This window comes from Hyaena hyaena, unplaced genomic scaffold (genome assembly GCF_003009895.1).
Source record: "Hyaena hyaena isolate Hyena2069 unplaced genomic scaffold, ASM300989v1 scaffold_28, whole genome shotgun sequence".
Classification (NCBI taxonomy): Eukaryota; Metazoa; Chordata; class Mammalia; order Carnivora; family Hyaenidae; genus Hyaena; species Hyaena hyaena.
Window position 1 is genome coordinate 4,776,877 of NW_024080660.1, and position 16,446 is coordinate 4,793,322.

Sequence of the window (16,446 nt, forward strand, 5' to 3'; positions counted from 1 at the left end):
GCCTGAGCAGAGCACGAGCAGGCACCTGGCCAGGCTGCACTGGCTTTACCTGACACGGGGCAGCAAACACTGCTTGTGATGGCATTGCTTCTGCCTTCCCCAATTTCTAAGACATTTGACAGTTCCAGACTCAATGGTACCAAAGGAAAACCTCCCTGCAGGGTTACAGTGGCCCCACGTAGCAAGCTTGCCTCTAGTCTCTGCTCTCAGCAGCCAAGAGAATCGGGATCCTACTCAGCTTGCAGCTGCAACATTCTCTACTGCATTCAACAAACACTTGTCAAGCTTCCGTTGGCTCTGAGACGCACGGTGACATGCTTGTACAGCCTTGTGTTCAAGTCTTTCCGTACCAAGTGGGAAGGGCTCCATGCTGACTGCACCGCAGCATGCTCCTCTGCGTTCCGCGATGAGCCCAGGATGCCGGCCCCCAGGAGGGGCCAGTGCGGGCAGTGGTACAATGGGCTAATCCCTTCCACTCTGCACCCAAAGGGGCTGCTGGGAGCACCGGCCAGCCTAGAACCCAAATTTTAGTCTTAGCATGGCCTTGACCATCCCTCCAGAGGCAGATGACATGCACAGCATTAATGAACTGAATTGCGTTCTGGTCTTTAATAACACATCGGAGGGGCTTTTTTTTCCTCCCCTCTTCCCTGTTCAATCCCTTCCCATCCTCAGAGTCAAAATTCGAGAGCCCAAAGCACAGAAGGCTGGGAGCCTAGAGCTGCACAATATTCCATCCCCTGCTCGACTACAGGCTTACCCAGGGGCTGGACAGGTCACTCCACTCTTCTTGGTCTGGCCCCCCATCTGTAAAATGGGCAACGTCCCTCTTGAGCCCTCCTCCCTCCTCAGCAACATCATACGGAGTCCATTAGATCTAAAGGTACTGTTTTATGGTCTTGCCAAGGGTAGCAAGCGCTCTCCCGGGTGCCCGAGCCCACAGCCCAGAGCCGAACTAACGTGCTTCATTAGAAACACTCTCTCCCTCCCGTCCGGCCCTTCGCGGCTTCCAGCGGTTTTACTCGCAGGACTGCGCTCCTCTGACCCTCACACACACGTGAGTCTGTCCGCTTCCTCCACTACAATCAATAGGAGCCAGAAGCACACGCCAGGTCTTCCGAAGCCCATCCCCTCTGAGGGAGAATGGGGGAAAGGGTGCGTGGAAAATTTAAGATCTTTTCAAAATAAGCGCGATAGTAGACTGTACACTTTGCGTGACCATACGTCAGTGGTCTTCAATCTTCGCTCTATACCGGATTACCTATAAAGCTTTGAAAAACAAGAGATGCTTTGAACTCATGATTGATGTGTACCTGGGACAATGAAAGAACCTAAGTGTAATGACTCCCCAGTGGCAGTGAGCGCATTCAGCGCCCAGACCCTGGCTTCTAAATACTACTCCCCACACCACAAGGAAACCAGAATCCCTTGGAGAAAGCAAGGTCCCAATATGGATCTTGTTGTTCTAGAAAGCAAGGACACGTTCCAAAGCAAATGGGACCACAACAAAAGGAAGAGAAGAGCTGGCTTGAAGGGACTCTCACTGGCCAAAATTGGGGACAATTTAAACATCAAAAATAGGACATTAATGGATTACATATAATACACTAAAAAAAATAACCTATGGAGAGCTCAAAAAAAAGAGTAGCTCTTCTTTACAGAAAAACACAGCCTAATAAATACAGCAAGGGCACATTAAAGACGCCATTCTGCAGTCTCCGGCAGGTAATAAACAAGGATTGTGAATGGATTCCAAGGCACTAATGGCTTCTAGGAAACCAGATAATCACAAAGTATTGTTCCACAAATAGGTAATTACAAGAGAAAAAAATAGACACCTTTGGAGAGACCTGGCAGTCACCACCTTAACCAGATCATCATGCTTATGGGTAAGGAGCCACCCTGACACCGCACACCTGTGGTGAGCAGTGGACATCATGTGCGTGGAGCTGTTGTCAAAAATGTTGGAAGACCCATTCCTCGGCAATCCGGTCATGTAACAATGACGACACACCCGGACTGTGGGGGACTATCCAAGACAACTGGCCCAGCTGGACTTTTCAATAAAATCAATGGCACACAAACACAGCAACAAAAAACCCAGGAGGTCTGTTGTGAAATAAGACTTAAGAGAAACAACCACAGGTAGTAGGTGAACCTTCATTCGATCCTGGATCAAAAACCAAAAGGCCATCAGATTTTAGAAGGTGGGCACGACGAGGTATCAACTATTATGTAAGATTAGGGAATTGTTCATTTCCTCAGGTGTGATGAAGATACCTCAGTTGTACAGAAAAACCTTTATTAGCAGATGCACCTGTGATTTAGGAGTGAAGGGTCACAATGTGTCTAACTTCCAAGTGGTTCAGTAAAACCAGCATCTATTCAGAATGATAAATGCTGCAAAGCATTCACAACTGGTGAATCTAAGTAGAGGACAAATGGACTGTCATCAAACTTTTCTTCCCATTTTTCTACGGTGTTGAAAATTTTAACTTTTTTTACTTAAGCTAAAATGTGGGACTCAAACTCATGACCCAGAGGATCAAGAGCCACATGCTCTAATGACCAAGCCAGCCAGGTGCCCCTGAAATCGTTTTTATAGAATAACAGTGAGCCATGAGCCATAATTTAAGCTGAGTTAGCATCCTCAGGGTTGGGGGTCAGGAATCTTATTTTTCAAAAGCTTATCCAGGTGACTCGGACACATAGCTGGAGAACCACTAGTCCAAGTCTTAACATCTGCTACCCTGTCAGCAGCTAGAGAAAAGGGAGGGGAAGAGATGCTCTAATTCTCTCCGAATTAGCTCAGGTTAATTAGCTAAGGGCCTTTTAAGACGATTCCATCAGCCAATTATCTCACATGCCTCAATGGCCTCTGGGTCTTAGGATGTATTTCCTACGGAGGTAGGAAGGCCTTAGTCCTTCCTTGGACAGCCCTGGCTGCTGTAAGAAACCAATACACTTGACCTTTCCGGGAGCACACACTTCAGGGCACTGCGAGAGCTAGAACAGGAATAGGGAGCAAGCCAAGGAGCTTATTCAGGGGAAACCCACCTTGTGAAGAATCCAGTGTTTTACCAGGAGTCCATTTACCACTGAGCCCAGAGGCTTCACGAGGGGAGTAGACAAGGGGCAATTTATTCAGTGACTGTTACATACCCGGGTCAGATGCCATTACTAACGGCCTCGGCTCTGCCACACACGGACATATGCCCTCCTCCAAAGCAATGTGCTCAATGTCTTATGAAATCAGAGGGAAAAGAGAGCTAGGCTGATGATGGGACAATTTACACATACGCAGATTTTTAACTAAAGAGCAGAGAAGGTCAGGTCTCCGCGCAGCCACTGTGAATTATTTTTATTGAAGAAGAAAAGGTTTCCGCTAGAAAAGCTATTAATATATCCTTCTACGTGATTATACCGCTCAGAAGGGATGTAGGTGGAGAGGCCTCAACTTATGAAAGACATAATCTTTTCCCCAGGGACAGGGGAGGGGCCTACAGTCAGGCTTCCCGGGTGCCACGTGGACAGGGATGACCAGGAAGAGATCTACCTGGGACACGAAGAGGCAGAGCAGTGCCCATTGCACTGCCATGCTGTTGCCCCTGTCCCGGGACCCACTCACTGTCTTGGTAGCGGAGGCCCTCCCTCCTGGCTGAGCCACAATCACACAGCCAGATAATCCTTTGAAAAGCTACCCTGGCTTCCTAAACAGCTGGTCCAGGGTCCTGGGCAGCCAACCCTTCAAGGCTGTTAAGGACTCAAGGCTGGCACCGCTATAGAGCACCCTCAGCCCAAAGCCCAGGCCAATGGCCATCAACATCCCACCAGCCACTCCACCGACAACTCCTATCCCCAAGGCTACAACCACTTTCTTTTTCCACAGTGGGCGACGAGGCTCAGAATGGTTGTCTAGATTCACTTCCAGGCCCATATCAACTAACTTCTGATTCTCAGTAAGGGACTTATGGAAATTCAGGTTCACCAAGTCAGGGGGAAGGACCCGCAGCCCAAAATAGAGCCTCTTGACAGGTCTCAAGTTTTTTAGCAGCTGCACATCACACCGGTATGTCCCAGAGTCATACTCCTGAACAGAGGGAAACCTCACAACATAGGAGCTGGCACGGAAGGGTCTGAAGATCTCATCGTCAGTAGAGATGATACCCCGAGCAAGTCTCCAGGTAAACCGGAAGGCTTCCTGCCCGATCTCCAGGATGTCCGAACTCAGACAGTTGAGCTCGAACCCCTTCCCTCTGGGAACGGTGAAATGGAGCATGCCGCAGATCCAGTTGGTCAGACATTCCAAGCGCTGAGAAGTACACTTTCTCCTCACGCCATCGGGGCCCACCTCGCAGATGGTCTCTTCCTTATAGCCAAGGCCACAGGTGGCAGTACAGGTTGTGGCATTGACAATGACCTTCCCCACTGCTTCTTGCAGCTTCTTAGGGATGGCCAGGGTTTTCGGTAAAGTCACCACCAAAGGCAGACAGAAGGCGAACACCAGGCTTCCGAGGAGACCGGCAGCTGAAAGCTTCATGTCTCTGGGCGTCTCACCACCGTCAGCCAGTCCCCCAAGGCATTCCAAGTGAACCCTCTATGATGTCATAGCTTAATTCCGTTGATGGGAGATAGCCTTCAACAGCACAAGACAGGATGCGCCCAGTCAATGGAACACTGCAACTCAACAAACACAAGTCCAGTCCTTACAAAACAGCCAAGACCACAAGGCAGGCAAAAAAGTCACAAAAGTGCTGCTTTACTTGTTCTTGCGTGTTCCAGGTTCCATTCTTTTCATGCCCTTGTCATGAATTTAAATCCACCCTCTCGTGAAGACAAAGAGACTTCAGAAGCTGAAGTGAATTTCCAAATGACCTCAAATGCGTAGTGAAGCTACATTCTTCCTCACTCCCTGCTCCTCCTCTCCGAGTTGTGGGATCCAAATTAAAGGGCTTCAAAACCCCAGTTAAATCTGACCAACTAAGAAATCAAACACCAAGTCAAAAAAAAAAAAAAATAGATTATGTTGCATTAAGTTATCATTGATTTTAAAAGCTCCTTAACCTTCTGTAATAGAAGGATTAAGAACTCTGGATGGGAAGGCAACTGACTGATCCTTCCTCGGTTTCTATTTCTGTTCCCTCCTTTGTAAATTAAGACCTCCTTGCCGACTTCAGGAAGGTCACTTTGGGCATCAAACAATAAACTGTACATGAAAACACTTTGTAAAGTGTGCAACACTGGTGACGTGTAAGGAATTTTAAATAGAAATGAGAATTCATGGGGACGCCCGGGTGGCTCAGTTGGTTAAGCTTCCAACTTCGGCTCAGGTCGTGATCTTGCGGTTCAGGAGTTTGAGCCCCACGATGGGCTGTGTGCTGACAGCTCGGAGCTTGGAGTCTGTTTCAGATCCTGTGTCTCCCTCTCTCTCTGCCCCTCCCCAGCACATGCTCTGTCTTTGTTCAAAAATAAGAAAGAAAGAAAGAAAGAGAGAGAGAGAGAGAGAGAGAGAAAGAGAGAGAGAAAGAGAGAGTGAGAGAGAGAGAAAGAGAGAAAGAATTCATAAAGACAAGGACCAAGCCGCCCTTTCAGAATCCGAGTGTTTATCAGCAAAGCTGGGGGAGAGGGGTGCCCCGCAGGGCTCCTCTGCCCCATCCTACACCTTCCTCCTTCCTAGGGGCACTGAAGGGGTTTTCTAGGGAAGAGGACGCCTAGGCCTACTCGCTTTACAGACCAGAGGAGCTCATCATTCACACGGGTCAAGATTGCTATGAAAACAGCTATGATGTCAAAGACGGTTTCTTAGTCATAGAACAGAAAAAATTAGCAGTAGACACTGCTAAAATTTGACAATTTGACAATGATTAAAATCAAAGACTTAAATACTAAATAGACTTTAGGAGTTTTTGAAGGCTATTTCAATGCATTTGAAAGCTATTTACTCTATTTTAATGTTTGTTTTTTTGTTTAAATTTTGAGTGAGCACAAGTGGGAGAGGGGCAGAGAGACAGACAGACAGACAGACACAGGATCCGAAGCAGGCTCCAGGCTCTGAGCTGTCAGCACAGAGCCCTATGAGGGGCTAGAACTCACTAACTGTGTGAGATCATGACCTGAGCAAAATCGGCACTCAAATGACTGAGCCACTCATGTGCCCCTATTTATTTAGTCTAGACTTGTTTTAAAAGTCTAATAAAGAGGAATTTAGGGGCGCCTGGATGGCTCAGTGGGTTAAGCGTCCAAGTTTGGCTGAGGTCAGTCAGGCTCTGTGCTGACAGCTTGACGCCTGGAGCCTGCTTCGGATTCTGTGTCTCCCTCCGTCTCTGCCCCTCCCTCCCTCACACTCCGTCTCTGTCTCAAAAACAAATAAAACATTTAAAAAAAATTTTTTTTTAAAAGAGGGATTCAATGGTACTTACACTTCAAGATAAAGATGCTTGGGAGGAAGGAATGCCCTCGCGTGCATTCCTGTAGCATCCTGAGCATCTCCTGGCGCTGTGGCCTCTACCAAGCACTTACACTTACAGAATTAAAGAATCTGGAGAGAGATGACTCCTGGACATTCTTTGTGGTTTAATACCACCCCTCTGCTTGAACTATTTATAATCTTGTCTAGAGGCCGAACTCCAGACCCCACGACCACCCCCTAACCCCTCCAGGTGCACAACTCCACACAGAGAGAGCTAACACGGCAACAGTAAACTGCGTTTTCAGTCATACAAGTCCAAGTGGCTGGTGAGTTTCAGAAGCGATCAGCGTCTGCAAACAAACATCTTACACCTGTGCTTTAATAAACATCCGCTTTTATTTACAAAGCATTAAAGCTTCAGCAAGAAGTACCCAAGGCTAAGTCTCGTCTTGTACAAAACTATGGAACATTAAAAAACGAAATGGGGGGAGGGGGGAGGAATGACAAAAAAGAAGAGAATATGCATATATTGTACACACTGAGAAAATCAAATTGGATAGAAAGTTTTAGGAGCTGAAAGAAATTCCAGAAGCATAAATAATTACGAGGGAGCTGCTGCCTGGGGCCCCCTGACAGGGCTGAAGCCGATTCTCTCAGCAGCCGGCTTACCAGGTGGACACAGCATAAACGTCCCGGTGCACAAGGACACCAAGCGGCTTTGCCCAGGAAGCAGGGCAGAGACCTTCAGTGCCACACCACTTGTGACGGTGCACAGTACACAGAGAAATGGAATGGAAATGTCTGCAAAACAAAAAACACATCGAAAGAGCCACTCGCCAATCTCGACCACGGGTCTGATGTGAAATACAAAATGAAATTCACAGCATAAGAATTTGACGGGAAAAAAGTAGTGGTGTCTAAAAATACAGACATTTTGCAATCGACTCCGGGGGAGCTCTTACTTCAACTACTGAACATTCTGGTTCTAAAAGATGGAGTGGGAGAAAGAGGCTCTTCCTGACGTCAGTCTACTTTGATTGCTCTCCTAAAATCCAAAAAGATAATCAGCATGTATGGCCAGCTACAGGGGCACCTGTGGCTCAGGGAGCTCACAGGGAGCACAGGAGCGCTGAAATCCTCCTTTGAGAATGCGGCAGAAACGGCCACCCAGGGTGAGGGCCTCTGATTGGACTGAGAGAGTGCTCTGCTCAGAGAGGCTGGCCAGCCCTCCTCTCCACACCCGGTCTCTGGACTCTGGGTCTTCAGAGAATTTCAAACACCTCATGTATGCACGTCTATCCAATTTGCTACTTTTTATACAAAGAACAGCAAAAGCAAAAAGCAGAAAGTAAAAAATTTTCTTAAAAAGCTAAGCAACCTTTCACAGAAAGGAAGAGACTGAAAACAGGCAGTAGGGAGAAGGAGCGGGGTTACAAGAAGGAAGAGATGACTGATGGGAAGGACCGATCTCCACAAGCAATGATAAAAAAAATTTTTTTTCCTTGATCTTTGATTTGAACTGTGCTGCTGCTGATTCTTTGATTTCGGACGGGTTGATATTAGTCCCTTGCATAGATCCCCCACCCCAATAAAAACGAAGCCCGGTGAGAGGCACGTTGGTCTGCTTCCCTCTCCGTAAGCCAGCGCAGGTGAAGCAATGTGAACTACGGATGATTCTCTGCTGCAGATGGATGAAACGAGCTATCTTCAAAATCCATGATTAATGAGAACGAACCACCCCTGGAGGAGACCATGCAATGCAAGGAAAACAAAGAAAAGCCTTGACCCTCTTACAGCCCAGCTTCTTGAGCAAAATGGGGTATGTTAAAAAGCGGGAGCCTTATCTTTCTTCCCTTTCTGAACACTTGAAATCTTTCAAGCACTTTCTTTTCTGTCCCTCCTCTGTACACAATATGGAAATAGAGGAGGTATCTGGTAAGAGAGGGAGTTTAAAAATGGAAGACAGAATATGCAACTTAAGTTTTTCTAGGACACCGGCAGCAAAACTTCAGATAAGAATAAGTCACTCGAGGACATGCACGGAGGATGAAAGGCAAATAGGAGACAGGAAATGTCAGGTCAAAATGATCCTGGGTACAAGAGTTAGATGAGCAACCCTGGTCTCTTTTGTCCAGCAACAGAACTAAGCACTGAAGCCTGAATGAGTCAAAACTCCTGTGGGATGTCTTCACAAATCCTCATTCCTGAGAGCCTATTTGGACTTATGCTTGAAAGGGAAGGGCCATGTACTCTTCTTCCATAATTCACTTCTTCATTCAAACATACGATTCATTCCTTCCACCTCCTGGGTCGGAAGCAGAGGCCTTTGTTTTAAATTAAAGTCAATCTCAAATGACTGACCACAGCGTCCAGAGGCCACATGATGGCAAAGTGGGGAAGATCGAAGAACTTCAAGGGGTCTTCATAACAGTTCTGAGATTGCTCCCCCTGCTAAAGAGATTAGACACAAAAAGATTTCTTTTAGCATCAACTTAGCCCGATAGCTTACAGGCACAGATGTACTGACGGATGCTGGATGACGGCTGACACGTACACGTGGGCTAAGGATTTCCCCTTTAAGTTAAAACCGACTCCAAATCACATGTACCCTTTACTGAAGCAACAAATAATTCAAATCCCAACCCCCCACCCCAGTACTTTCCTCAGCACTGCCACAAAGGGGAATAAAGGCAAAATGATTCAAGTTCTACACATTTCCTGAGCTGCTAACCATTCTCTAACACTTTAACAAATGCTTTACAATCCAAAAAGTGCCATAAGTAGAGGAAAGGAAATTCGAGGGTGCTATACCTTTTCATCTTTCCTGTTAGACTAATTAGTCACTAAATGGTTAACGATGAGCAACAGACCCTTTTCCAAGCACCCCTGTTCCCTGACTGACATTCTCAGCACCTCAGAACCCAATTATGATGAAATGGAATGAAACCTACTGTCGGCATTTCTATGAGCCAACAACTGACCAATAAATAAAATCCTAAATAGTAAAATCAAATGAACACTTCCCTGATTATTCCATAGAAGCTGTTCAACCTCTGAGGAACATCCTTAAATGGGCTGCTGTGAAATATTAACTAGGAAGTGTAAGAAGAGAACATGGTGAAGAAAATCCTCCCAGATGTCATCTGGAATGGGGGGTGGGGGGACATGCCACTTGAAGGTATAACATGGTTAAAAAATAATGTCTAAGTTATGAAAGAAAACTACCCATTTATAAACTTTGCCTTTAACCTGATTTTTGAAGTTCAAGCAGGGATGAAAACCGACATTAAAAATAAATCCCCAATTGCCTCAAAACAGATGAGAAACTGTGACATATGAACTCTTCTGGATGCTATGTTGTTAAAAATCAAATTTCAACTTTCCAAGTTCAGTAAGATAAAAAGTTTATCTGGCACTTGTTTTTCAGATCTTTCAGCATAAAATGTAACAACCCCTTGAGTTGATTTTTTAAAAAACTCCTTGCGGCAGAAGAACCTACCCCACAGGGCTCAATGCCACTCCTTCATCAAATTAAGGCTAGGTTCACAGATTGTTCCCATGGTACCCTGCCCAATCTGCTTTTAGCCATTTAAAAATGAACACAACAGGTGCAGCCCCTCTGGAAAACAGTGTGGAGATTCCTCAAAAAACTAACAATAGCACTCCCCTATGACCCAGCAACAGTACTGCTAGGAATTTACCCAAGGGATACAGGAGTGCTGATGCATAGGGGCACATGTACCCCAATGTTCATAGCAGCACTCGCAACAATAGCCAAAACATGGAAAGAGCCTAAGTGTACATCACGGATGAATGGATCAAGAAGATGTGGCTTATCTATACGATGGAATACTACATGGCAATGAGAAAGAATGAAATCTGGCCATGTGTGGCAACATGGATGGACCTTGAGGGTGTTATGCTGAGCGAAATAAGTCAGGCAGAGAAGGACAAATATCATATGTTTGCACATATAGGAGGATTAGGAGGAACTTAATGGAGGACCATGGGGGAGAAGAAGGGGAAAAATAGTGGGGGAGAGGGAGGGAGGCAAACTATGAAAGATGCTTGAACGCCGAGAACAAACTGGGGGCAGATGGGGTGGGGGGAGGGGAAGGGGGGTGATGGACATGGAGGAGGGCACTTATGGGAATGAGCCCTAGGTGTTATATGGAAACCAACTTGACAATAAACGATTTAAAATTTTTTTATTTTTTTTAAAAATTAAAAAATAAGAGATAATGGGACTTGCCCAGGGTCCCAGTGCTTACAAAAAATAAAAATAAAAATGAACACAACATTAACATTTTAAGCCTTAATCACGACAGGAAAGACTGGTTTGATCACAAATCAATAGGATTAATAATGGGCACTCGAGAGGATTCATGAGGTACATGACACTGAGTATCTGAGGTCAGTTAATGTTTCTGCATCATCGTCATTTATGTGGACAGACCACACACACACACACACACACACACACACACACAGGCTTGTTTAGGAATCAGGTAACAACCCCAAACCACAGCAAGCACTACTACTATGAGCAAGATAAAATACAGAGAAACAGCACCCCAAGAGCTCAGCTCCAGGCTATTTGAAAATCTGCCCCAAGGATCTGTATTATTTTGCTGCAACATAAGAGTTGCTGATAACAGAAAATTAACAGAAACGGGGCTCGTGATGAACAGCTGTTACTGGCACCTCCCAATGGCAGCCAAAGCCATGGCAGTCTAACACTGGATGTTAACTTTCAAACGTCACCTTAGCCCGCTGATAAGATCGTAAAGTATTAAGAAATATCCAAGTAGCTATCTGATTTTAGCAGGAGTTCTTTCATAAAGCAGCCTTTAAAGACTGATCATTTAAAAAAGAGAGAAGAGGTGGGATAGGGCGCCTGGGAGGCTCAGTTGGTTAAGCGTCCGACTCTTAACTTTGGCTCAGGTCACGATCCCACGGTTCGTGAGACAGCCTCGAATCAGGCCCTGTGCGGACAGTAAGGAGCCTGCTTGGGCTTCTCTCTCTCTGAAAAATAAGTAAACATTAAAAGAGAGAGAGAGAAAGAGACGTGATGGGGGAAAAAACCTCACCAAAAAAAAAAAAAACAAAAAAAAAACCTCTACCAAACAATCAGACTTCAGAGGAGGCTCAGAGGTCTGGGACAGCGGCGTGGCCACACACGGGGAAACCCTCATGGTGCCCAGATGCTCCCAGAAGCAGCGCCTATGGTCGCTCTGGCCTTCACCACCCCCAAGAGACCCAGGTGCATACCAACCTCTTCAAACCCATCATTCCAAGAGGCCTTCAGGCCGTGTGTGGGATGTGCCACAGCTCTGTCACACTTGGCTACTGACGAGGTCTACCGCCGAGAGGCCCTAGTTCTCAGGCAATCTCTGAGCAGGCACACGGCAACAAGGGCCCTGGTGGTTCTGCTCAATCTCAAGTTTCTGTTCTGACGACTGTGCTCCGGAGAGAATCTAATAAGGTAATTTAGAGGAACCGCATGGATGGTGCTGATAATGTTGATCTGGCCTTTCCCAAAAGTGCAAAGCTCACTCAGGGCTACCACTAAGTAAGCCTCACCGACAGGTCCTCATTCATCACGGAAAGCGTGTCTTCAGGGAGCTGGGTCCACTGAAGCTAGCTAATACCAATAAGCTGTTTGACAGGGAAGAGTTTTCTGTAGCCCCAAGTGCAAAATGCCAGATTATTCCTATACAGGTCTGTACGTCTTCCAATCTTCCCTCAAAACGCACAGTCTCCTGTTGGAACATGCAACAGGCTGTACCAGCTTTATCAGGGCCAGTTAGGCCTTAGCGACCAGTTTCATCAGTAACTGGTCAACTGCAGATTTTAACAGTTGCCATTTACGCACCTTGAGCAGCAACAGAGCCTGCATCTATAATCCTTTCCAACAATTTGGCTCTACTGCAAAAGTAGGGCAGTGGGGGAGAGGGGAGATCCGCAAAGCCCGACTCAGCAAATACAACCCTCACGCTGAATTGAGTTTTGAAGGCGCTTCAACCTTAGACATCTGGGATCAGGTTTCGTTTCTTAGCATCTCCTGAAAATCTACAATGACCACAGATTGTTTTTTATGGAACACCTCTAAGGCGTGGAAGAACACAAAATTCAAATGCCAAAGAGGATTTACCTCAGAATCCCACACACAAGATACGATAGGCTGTCCTGTAACTCCGAGGCCTGACAGAGTTGTCCACATTCTCCCCCCGCCGTGCAGCCTCCATAAAGACCCAAGCCACACCACAGCTAGTCTGTGAATCGGGTGCAGCCTTCTGAGGAAGTCTTGGGAGCAAGCCACAATGGCTGCCTTTGAGGTCCTCTAAATCCTGCTCCCCGGCACTCTCTGGTCTCATCTGGCCATGGCGATTTGGGAGCTTTCCATTCAGGAAAAGATCAAGGAACAGGAGAGGCCAGAGGAGAAAGGCGAAAACGGAAGGAAGGAAGTGTAGTTTACACGGGGAAGTGTGCGCTGCACAGTCACGAGAGGCAGGTGCAGTGTTTGTGTCATCTGGCCATTGTCCTGTGTGTGTGTTGTCAAAAGACGTACCATCCCCCTGGCCTGGAGTCTCCTTTAGTCCTTCTGAAGGAGAAAACTGTCAGAACAGCTGCCTCAATTTAAGGCTGATCAACTCAAATGCCTAATAAAAACAGTGTAGAAAATAAAAGTCCAGTTTACAGCCCCCGGCTATTCCGAGATTCAAGTTCTGGCCTTTAATGAGGTCGGTACCTTATTTAACCTGGTCAGCAGGGTGGGTAGGAGTTAACTTCTAACAGGCTCTAGATAATGGTATCCATTCGTGCCAGGAGCTCTGAAACACGGACTTCCGACACTGATGTACACAGTTCACACACACTTCAAAACTTCATTGCAAACTGTATTCAGTATTTTGAGAATTTTAGGAAATATAAATGGCTGAGTAAACTTTCTGACATTTGATTTTGACTCTTGTTCAGACATTTTTTAAGGAAAGCTGAGACTATTCCTTAGTCTGACTATTATACTCTGAGCTGTAATATATTATACTCTATTATAGACTATTATATACTCTGAGCTGTAAAATCTAACAGTGGTGATCAGATCAACTACAATTAGAAGTTGAAATCACTGAATTGTAGAGAGAAAAATGTGAATTTTCAAAAACTTTTAAATGGTTTATTTGCCGTATACTATTAAAAAGCAAATAATTACTGGCAGGATTCGAAGAAGCTAGGAGACTATGTGCTAGAGTATTTCAATCAATTCAATATGTCTGGCCACATTTTACATCACCCTGAAGTATTTCAGCTCTTCAGGCCAGAAAAATCTATTTAGACATAAACTGTGTTTTTCTGTGGTGGCCATAGCTGGTAGAAGAAGTAGGTTATGGAAGGATTGTTTTTGTTTACATTAATCAGCTACTGGCCTGCTATCTTTGATGGAAATGACCATGTAACTCTTCCCAGCTATTTTAAAATGCACGTGGAGAGCGCCTGCGGTGGACTGAATGGAGAGGTGACCCCCGACTCTCAGTGGAACAACATAATGCTGGTGCCGGGAAAACAAGGCTGGTGCTCGGTGCCACGTGTTGGCTATGAAAACCTAACACCTAAATCTATGATGGTGCAGTACTCAAAATGAGTAGTACCCACATATGAGGTGGAGTACTCAAAATGAGTAGTCGAGTCTGCTTCACCTTCTCTACGGAGGATTCGTGTTCACCACAGTTAACTGACTGAAGGTGTGCCTCAAACAAAGAACTCTGTTTCGCCTTCTAGTGTGTGTCACGTCAGCACATCTGGGGTCACACACTGAAGTTAAAATCTCAAAGTCAGAGGATGGGGCGCCTGGACGGCTCAGTCAGTTAAGCAGCTGACTTCAGCTCAGGTCATGATCTCACGGTTCGGGAGTTCGAGCCCCGTGTTGGGCTCTGTGCTGACAGCTCGCAGCCTGGAGCCTGCTTCCAATTCTGTGTCTCCCTCTCTCAGTGCCTCTCCCCCACTCACACCGTGTCTCAAAAAATGAATAAATATTAAAAAAATAATTAAAAAAAAAAAATCTTAAGCCAGAGGAAAACACCTGAATACAACCACTGCTATTTTATCAGTCCTGCCTGAGTTTCCCGACCTAGTCATAGGGAATCTAGAGTACTGTGTGCACTAAGGCATACATAACCATGTTTTCCAAAACCCAATAATGTTTGAATAGCAATAGACTCTAATTTGATTATGACCTTCCAAACAAGACCATTTGGCCTGCACTCACAAGTATTTGATAGGAAATTACAATTGTTCTTCATCTCCCAGTAAATTTATTCCCTCAGTCGAAGTGAGAAAACTCAGTAAGTTTCAAAGGCTTAGGAGTTAAGAAGCTACACAGATACACAGTCGCTGTCTTTTCTGGTATTGTCCTATCTGGAAAAACACCTCACCTTCTTTCGTGACATGACGGGACTACTAACAACTTTGTCATTGCCTCTGGACTACTGAGAGGGTGAGAACAAGCATTTCTGGGATTTCAACAGTTTAAAGAAAGACAAAACGCTACACAAACAGCCAGGGCCATATACAGCAAGCTTATATTCCTGGTTAGCTACCTGCTCTTTCATTGCAGGCAAAACCCAACAAAACAGAAACCTAGAAGCAAACGCAGGCAAAGAAATGAATTAAGCCAGGGGTTCTTACCCTGTCAGGGTTTGTGGATTCCTACAGTAATCTGATGAAAGCTACGGGCCTCTTTCCCACGAGAATATTCCCACAGTGGGTGGCATACAATATCAGGCGGATTAAGGTCCCCTGAAACCTATTTATGGACCCAGGGTGAAGAGCCGCTGGATGAAGCCAACTCTGGGTTAGCCAGCCTGTGGCAGCAGCCTGCCGCTGGGAAAGGAGGGAAGGAGGGAAAGAACGCTCTGGGTAAACGGAGTCAGGGGCTGTGCAAAGCAAGGCCACGAAGCAAGCCAGACAGCGCTCCCAGTGTGTCCTTACCTGTCAACGGCTGGCTGAGCTCCGCCTGCACTTTACCCTTCGCTGATCCTTCCAGAGGTAAACCTCTGTCCCCTTTGTAGAGTTTCGGTTTAAATGGAGAATCTTTCTCTTTACCTTTTGATCCTTTAGGCCGGCCTGCTTGCTTCTTCTTGGATTTGCCATCCCCCTTCACACCCAGTAGTGGATGGACTTCTGTAAAAGGACAGAGAGGCACAGAGAGGGATCCACATGCTGCCCACCCCAGCAGCCCAACCAGGCCCATGCCACACGCTGTTACCACCCAGGGCCAAAGAGTGCTGCTCACAGGTCCCAGACCATTAACACAAGGAGAAAAGTTTACTTTCCCAGATTCTAAAACTACAGGTGAGTGGCCGCTAAATGGGAAACAGCTGCCTGGCCAAAGGTCACCGATGGCCCACATGGTTCATGCCATAGTAGCTCTAAACCAACGAGGTGGCCAAAAGACACACTGATGACACATCACACTGCGCCAGAGCAGGGAGGCACACATGCACGCTGGCACGTGAGAGCAGAGGGGGAATGGGGCTCGGGAACCAGATGGACCAGGGTAGAGCCTGACTCCACCACTGCCCGAGACCTTGGGCAAGTCCCTTGACCACTCAAAGCCTAAATTTTCTCCTTTGTAAAGCAGAGATAGCGAAACAACTTGCAGAGCTGATGCAAAACTCAGCAGCAATCAACAAACACCACAGTGCCTAGAGCAGCAGGAACCCGCCCCCCACCCTGAGGGAGATGCACCAGTCACTCATGGGTGCTTAGCTAGAAGAGAACGGACAATGTTCAGTAGTGAACACACGCACGCACGCCTAGCCTATCCTCCATCCTATCCCAGGGGGCAATGATAAAGGCTTCCGGAGTCCGACTGCAAAGGTCGGCAAGAAGAGTGAAAAGATTCTCCAGGCCTGCCTAGTACTTGAGCACCCAGTAACACCACTCCGCAAGGAAAGGAGAATGGTATAATGAAGCACTCTGAGCCAGATGTCAGAAGATATAAAGCTATCACGTAGGCAAGTACTAGAAGGCACAAT

The 16,446-nt window shown here is 46.4% G+C and overlaps 2 protein-coding genes across 4 annotated transcripts in view; both read right to left on the reverse strand.

The window, feature by feature from the left end:
* Positions 1-3,351: 3,351 nt before the first annotated feature.
* TMEM81 (transmembrane protein 81) lies at positions 3,352-4,561 on the reverse strand. Its single transcript, XM_039227528.1, has one exon. The coding sequence runs from the start codon at positions 4,538-4,540 to the stop codon at positions 3,698-3,700; it is 843 nt and encodes a 280-aa protein (XP_039083459.1). The 5' UTR covers positions 4,541-4,561; the 3' UTR covers positions 3,352-3,697.
* Positions 4,562-4,610: 49 nt separating this feature from the next.
* Positions 4,611-16,446, reverse strand: part of RBBP5 (RB binding protein 5, histone lysine methyltransferase complex subunit) — a 38,282-nt gene continuing 26,446 nt past the window's right edge. Inside the window, exons 13-14 of one of the 3 annotated variants that reach the window (XM_039227527.1) lie at positions 15,512-15,589; positions 4,611-4,677 (exon numbers count right to left, since the gene is read on the reverse strand). In XM_039227527.1, coding sequence (XP_039083458.1) covers positions 4,667-4,677; positions 15,512-15,589 — 89 coding nt within the window. In that variant the 3' untranslated portion in view covers positions 4,611-4,666. Of the gene's footprint in view, positions 4,678-6,786; positions 8,861-15,397; positions 15,590-16,446 lie in introns of those variants that run through there. The other 2 variants (XM_039227526.1, XM_039227525.1) reach the window with 2 other exon arrangements.

Excerpts from the sequence above, each read along its gene's own strand:
- TMEM81 (XM_039227528.1), bottom strand. The coding sequence starts at position 4,540 with ATGAAGCTTTCAGCTGCCGGTCTCCTCGGAAGCCTGGTGTTCGCCTTC.